This window comes from Trichosurus vulpecula, chromosome 2 (assembly GCF_011100635.1).
Source record: "Trichosurus vulpecula isolate mTriVul1 chromosome 2, mTriVul1.pri, whole genome shotgun sequence".
NCBI classification, from domain to species: domain Eukaryota; kingdom Metazoa; phylum Chordata; class Mammalia; order Diprotodontia; family Phalangeridae; genus Trichosurus; species Trichosurus vulpecula.
Window position 1 is genome coordinate 397,989,439 of NC_050574.1, and position 7,119 is coordinate 397,996,557.

The 7,119-nt window shown below is 45.1% G+C and overlaps 1 protein-coding gene across 1 annotated transcript; it reads right to left on the reverse strand.

The window, feature by feature from the left end:
* Nucleotides 1-2,225: 2,225 nt before the first annotated feature.
* On the reverse strand, nucleotides 2,226-6,528 carry SLC25A6 (solute carrier family 25 member 6). The gene is made up of 4 exons (XM_036743470.1): nucleotides 6,289-6,528; nucleotides 4,056-4,542; nucleotides 3,444-3,584; nucleotides 2,226-2,854 (listed from the first exon to the last, which is right to left on the reverse strand). The coding sequence occupies exons 1-4, from the start codon at nucleotides 6,397-6,399 to the stop codon at nucleotides 2,697-2,699; spliced, it is 897 nt and encodes a 298-aa protein (XP_036599365.1). The 5' UTR covers nucleotides 6,400-6,528; the 3' UTR covers nucleotides 2,226-2,696.
* Between the last annotated feature and the right edge of the window lie 591 nt (nucleotides 6,529-7,119).

The following is a 7,119-nucleotide window of genomic DNA, read 5'->3' on the forward strand; positions in this document are numbered from 1 at the left end:
CTTCACCCTTAAATCTTTTTCTTGCCTTAACACTTTCTGGTGATCCTCAACTAAATTAGTTGTTCTGTCATACTACACCCTTGTCCCACATTTTTCTATCACTTCAACATTACCCACCTTTCTCCCAGACACAAGTTTAAGACGCTTCTTGCTAATAATCCCTCCAATTATGCCTTGATCTTATCCTTTTCCAGATCCTTCAACCTTTCTTTAATATCCTTTTTCTTTCACTTTCAAATTTTATCCAATGACTCTTCCTTGATGCTTACAAATATGCCCAGATCTCCATCCTTTAAAAATCACTTAATCTGCCCACTCCCTCAAAGCATCATTCCATCTCTTCCCTTCCATAAGAAACCCTAGAAAAATGTCTTCACCCGTTCCATTTTCTTGCCCCCATGCTTAGATTCTTGACACTCAACGTGGCTTACATCAGATGAAAAGTTTAATGGCATTTACAATCTTGACCCCCACCTCAGGATATTATTCTGGGTTTTAGGAACACTCCTCTCAATTCTACTAATGTCTGACAAAACTTCAGTGTTCTTTGCAGGATCATGTTTCATCCCCAACGTACGGGTATAGGTCAAGGCTCTGCCCAAGCTTCTTCTATGCCTCTACCATCATTGCAGATGATTGCCAAATCTACATATCTAGTCTTGTCCTCAGCTTTACCCACATCTCCACCTACACATTATTGGTAAAGCACAGCATGTTCCAGTCAGTTACCTTTGACTCTTCACTATCCCCCATCTCCCAAATCCAGTTACCTAGTCTTTTAACTCCAGCCTGTACTACCCCGATTTAAAATGTTTATCATATGCCCTCACATGGAATCGTATCTCCTCCCTTCAACCCTTGTCACTACGGATTCCCTAGCCCTGTCAGGTCTAGTGCCACCTCTCTGATTAAAGTTTGTATTCATATCTCATCTTAGTACAACATTAGTGCTGTCTGTTTACAAGACCCTTTGTACCTGACAGGTGTTTTTAATGTTTACTGATGGCAATTTTTTTACTTTTTTGTACTATTGGTAGTTCCAAATTTAATCATTAAAATTCCACCCACCCACCTCCTCATCTTAAGATATAATTCTACAAAATTAAGGGCATTGAAGTTCCTCTAAACTTCTTTTGTAGTTTCTCTTGCCCTTCAAATCTAAGGTGCTGTCTTGTTCCCTCTGATTCTGCTTCCATAAGACAACTGATGGTTTCTATCCTCACCACTACCACACCCCCAAAGCTTAGAAAGTACCCTGCCCAAACCCCCTCCATTCCCTTAAGAGGTAGACACCAAGACACCTTTCAATTTGGTTGTGTAAGGTAAGGGATTTTAAAATTTATCAAAATGAACTTTTTCTGTGCTTGCATATTACAAGGTTGTCAACTGTCCTTTCTACTTTGTCAGCAGTATGATATAGTTGACCCTTTCTTCCCAACACCTAAATGTAGCATCTCCGCACCAGTAAGGCTCTATCACTACTATTTATTCCACACATGCAATTGCAAAGTCTTGTAAAATACAGGTATCAACTTCCCATCTTTACACTCAAGTCTAGGTCCCCAATCTCATTCACCTAGATTCTCCTCTCCCCCACCTTTAAGATTGACAGTTTCCCCAGAGTCATCTTTATATCCTTGCCACTACGCAACACAGGTACCTAATATATATTCAATATTTTAATAGTCAAAATTAAATCTGGTATTCAGTGAGATTACTATTGTTTGCTAACTTGTCAACAAATTTGTGCATTTCCTAATGATCACAGCCATTCATTTCCATGCCAGTTTTTGACACTATTAGCTGCTAAATTATTTTGTATATAGGTGTATTGCAGAAATGTAACTGTTATATAATGCTGAATGCATAACAAAGGTTATATTTATATTAATAGTATTGAGACCTTGTGTAATATGGTGAAATGCACTGGATTTAAGCTTATGTTATGATTCTGCCATTTATTTCCTGAGTAACCAGATGAGACTTGTAACCTTTCTGGCCTTTGGAACTGCCTCATCCATAAAAGATGCTTGTGCAATTGTAACATGGAAGAATCTGTAAACTCAAGTGTAGGAGAGGTAGAAAGCTAAAACATCTTCCATGAAACTACTCAATTCAGTACCTGTTTTGCATTACCATGATTAATCCAGTACCTTTACTGTGCTCAACCTCAAAAACTCACTACAACCAAACCAAGTTGGATAATCCAGTTACTACATCACAAGTCTTAGAGTCTTCTGTGTATTTATTGTTTTACAGCAGAATGCCCAACACAGATCATCATAACTGCCAAATAGTCAGCTGTGCAAAATAGTATATATAGTGCTTAAGTACAAATGGGAGACATGATTTTTTTTAAATAAATACTTAAACACAAATTTATGGTCCTACAAAAGAGCATTTAAACTAAGATGGTCTAAGTTGATCTGCCTCCTTGGACCCACGGTAACTGTTATTTTCCCAAAAACCAATAGAATCAGTATACGGAATTATCATCAGTTCCACTGTGTGAATAATGGATCACAATAAATGAGTCCCTTTTTCTAAGAGCTTTTCCTGGTTCCCCTACAAACATGATCTGGCCTGGATAAAAAGACAACAGGAATTTCTTGAAGGTCAATGGTCCAAAATGCTAAGTATGGTTAAGTATTCTACAGGATCTATATTCACTGGTTCCTTTTTAAATTAGGGTGTACTTAGATGACTTTCTTCAATTCATCATACAGGACAAGCACGAAAGCTCCACCCATGCCTCTAAGAACATTGGACCAGGCACCCTTGAAGAAAGCTTTGCCACCCTCATCTTTAGCAATCTTCTTCCAGCAGTCAATTGTCCCAGTGTACATGATATCAGCTGTCAAAAGGAAAAAAAAATTCCAGTCAGAATTCAAGACTTACAAATTGCCAACATACAATATACACATGCCAGTATTTTACCTAGACTAGCAAAGGGAAATAAATAGGTCTTTATAAATAAATAAGAGTAAAATCAATGTTATTACAAAGGGAGATGAAAGAAAGACTCAAGCAGTAAGTAGATGGCTGCCACCACACCCCCCACCTCTGCTAGAAAACTCAGGAAACAGAAAAATGAGGTTAGAAGGAACACAAGGCAGCTGAAATTAGGGGTTAGGTTCTGGGACTAAGAAGTGGTAAGAGCATGTGCTACAGAAGACATTCTAGAAAAATATTTAAACATAAAAGCATCACCAACAAATCAAAACATGCACTTAGGTGAAGAAAAGCAACATTTCCACAACAGGAAAATGTACTTAAAACATCACTTTGTTGCCTAAGATTTTCTTCACCATTTTCAGCTTAGCCAAAACAAAACGGGGTTGACAGATGGCAAGTGTAGTCAAATGCAAAAATACTACATTTGTCCCTCACTCATACTAAAAACATTTTTAAGATATAGTCACTATAAGAGAAAAAAATCTTACCTCCTTTGCGCCCAGACTGCATCATCATTCGCCGCCTTACAGTATCAAAAGGATAGGAGACCACCCCGGCTACAGCAGTCACTGTCTGGGCGATCATCCAGCTGATCACAATGTGAGTGTTCTTGGGATCTGGGAGCATGCCTGGGAAAGAATCACATTTGTTAAATTCAAACCTCTGACATTAGTTTTTTTTACTCAGTCAAATCTTTAAAACCTTAAAGAAAATTTTTCACCTGTAGAAAAGTATACCATGTTAGACCCCTTACAGACAAGACAAATTTTTTCTGTGCCTTTTAGGCTGGAACCAAGGAATTAAAACTTTTCTGGAAGCCATAAAATTATCTCAGCAATGGTCATCAATGGCAAGAAAGCACTGATTGCAATCCTGTTATGTTTACTAGAAGCCAATTTTTCTATCAAACCAGACTGCAGAAAGGTTCAAGTAACCTACCCTAGAAATAGGAGAAACAGATAATGCAAAAAAAAAAAAAAACAAAACAGAAAAACACCACAAAGTAGTTATAATCATATTTACTTGATCTATTTATAACTGAAAAGTAAACAGTTACAAATGTATTTCTAAGGTAATAACATTTTAGAAAGGACTCTTACCTTTTGCTGTATCATAGATTCCAAAGTAAGCTGCTCTATAGATAATGATACCCTGCACTGAGACATTGAAACCTTGATACAAGCCACGGATTCCATCAGACTTGGTGATTTTCACAAGGCAGTCTCCCAGGCCTTTGAATTCTCTCTCAGTGCCAGATTTCCCAACATCAGCTGCCAAGCGGGTTCTCGCAAAATCCAAGGGGTAGACAAAGCAGAGAGAAGTGGCTCCAGCTGCACCACCAGAGGCAAGATTGCCAGCAAAATACCTCCAAAACTGTGTGTGCTTGTCCACTCCTCCCAAAAACACCTGCTTATACTTATCCTTAAAGGCAAAGTTAAGGGCCTGGGTGGGGAAATATCTGATGACATTTGCTAAGTTACCCCGCCAGAAGGAAAGCACCCCTTGTTCCTTTGGAATTCGGACTATACAATCCACTATGCCTTTGTACTGCTTATCTGCAGCAATTTGTTTACTTGCGTGCTGCACCTAAAACCAAAAAGCATAAAACAAATTGTTAGGATGAAAGCCCCCCTCCCCAAATAGGCAATAATCTTTATACAAAAATAACTATTAAAATATGCTTTTGGAGACTAAGCCTAGCACTCTTTTTAAGTGCCAATCCAATGAATGAAAATGTATAGGATTTCTGGTTACGAGCTTCAACTGGCAGACAATTTATAATCTTTATAGGCACTGAAAAATAGGTAATGTCGGAAGACCTCTACTGCAGCATTCACCTAAGATGTTAATTTTAGGTGGCAGAAAGCAGCCTTAGAGGTCATCTAGGTCAGGGACTGTATTTTACAGCTCAAGGAAGTGAAGCTTAGGAATGTCTTGACTGAGGACAAAGCTCGCCAGGCCTGAGTTCTACTTCCCATCCTAACATTAGCCACCTGTATGACCTTGAGCAGGCAGGCCCTGAGGACTCCCCAGGTCAAAGCCTAGCATAATGCTCTACATACAACACATGTGCTTAATAAACACGACCTTTAATTGCTATGTTCCAGCCCTGCCTACCTTACAAGGTTATCTATGAAAGGGAAGAGTAATGGATCTTAACGCGAGCTGTGACCTTGGGAAAAACATGTCATTTCACTCCTCTAGGCCTCAGTTTCCCTTTCTGTAGTTTACAAACATAAAAAAGACCCATTTGTAGTCACAGGCCGGGTGTTCTGATTCCAGCTCTTGTCACAATGCAGAGTGTGAATTTAGACATAGTGGACTCGCTAGGCCTCAGTTTCCTAATTTTTAAATATATGGCATTAGGGACTAATCTAGGGACCTCTGGGGTTTTTTTCCTTCCCATTTCCAAATCCTGTTATCAAAACAGGCTGTCTGTGCTCTATACATGTTTAAAAGAAAAGGGGGGGAGCTTCTCTCCAGAATCCATTCAAAAAGAAAACGCAAAGGCCAAGGCACCCCCAACGCCCATGCCTGCGGCCCAAAGGGAAGGGAAGGCCAAGCAGCGGGCGCCAGGAGGCAGAAGATGTGGGCAGACAAGCAAGGAGGCCCGAGCGCTTGGCGGGTGGGGGGGTCGCCATGACAACTGGAGACGTTCCCCCCTCCGCTCCCATCTCCTGCCGCATTCAGACTCCTCGCGACAGCTCCGATACTGCGGCAGCACAGCCGGCACCACGTGACCCCCTGACGTCAGCCCCTCCCGCCCTTCCTCATTCTTCCTCTCCCTTAAAAGGGCAGCAGGGGTGAAGATGCCGGGGCGGGGCGCGAAGGGACAAAGACCTCCCCTACCCGCGAGCTCACGCACACTTCCGGGAGATTCGCGCCAATCCCCAAGGGCCCGAGGGGCCGGAGGGAGGGCAGAAGACCCACGTGTCACTAAAGATTAACGGCCCCCCCCTTCTCGACACCCAACCGGGGGCTACTTCCTCCCCGTCACCTTCCCGTCCCTCCTACGCGACCTCCCCGGTCAAGGACGGGAGGGAGGACGCGGGAGCGCGCGCGCGCGAGTTCTCCCGGTAACGAGATTAGCCAGAATCGACTCCACGACCACTCTCAGGGCGTTGTCTTCCCCTTCCACCGCCCCACCATGAAAGTGAAAGGGAAAACGGGGACGGCAGCGCGAGGGTGGGCGCGCGCCCCCGCGCGCCAAGTCCCCGGATTCTTGGGCCTACTTCTTTCACCCCAGATACCCTTCTTTCCCCCATATGCACTACCACCCCGGTCCGGAGCTGGGCTCCGGCCGCTTGACATTTCATGTCCCCAAGCACGCACCTGCAATAGTAGCTTAACTCTCTCGATGGGGGCCACCGCAGTCTTGGATATGGCCGCAGCGATGCCACCAGCCAGGAAGTCCTTGGCGAAGGAGATGGCCTGTTCTGTCATGGTTACAGAGGGGGAAGGTGTCGGACCAGGAGGAAGAAAGCCGGTGAGAGAGGGCCGAAAGCTGGGGAACTCGTCGCTGCTTTCACAGACGCTTGCTACAGCTCGGACCGAAAGGACACGGCGCTCCCCGCGCAGGCGCTAAAGCCTCGGCGCTCCGCCCCCTGCGGCCTCCACTGGACGCTCCCATTGGCTGGCGTGGAACTGGGCGGGGTCAATGGGGGGCTGTCACTGGGCTGGGGCCTCCCCTCCAGACTCGCGCCCTGCGCCTCGCGTGTGTCTCTGGGAGAACAAAAGCCCACGTCCCGGCGTCTGGGCTTTGGCCTAGCGGATGAGAATGGGTGCCTTTGACCCGCCGGGGTTGGGGGTCGTGCTCTGGTGCAGAGTCGGGGCGGAGACCGAGAGGGGCCCGGCCTGGTTTGCGGACGGCAGCCCGGCGGTGAATGATGGATGAGCCGGGCCTGGGGCCGGCTGCTTATCCCCTGGTGGTAATTGGCTTGACCGTCACCCTGAAGGACTCCGTCACCCGCGGAGATGTGGTTTCTGAGGCTCTCGACCCGCTCATGAGGGGCCTTCCACCCCAACGGTTCTGGCCCATCACCCCACCCCACGCGGGGAGGAGGCCCCGCTGCACTTGTGTCTGCACAGCTGTTGGGATGACTGACACGTACCCCTACGCCCGGCCAGCTGATCCATCCCACCCCGGCTGTATTCCCGGTGCAG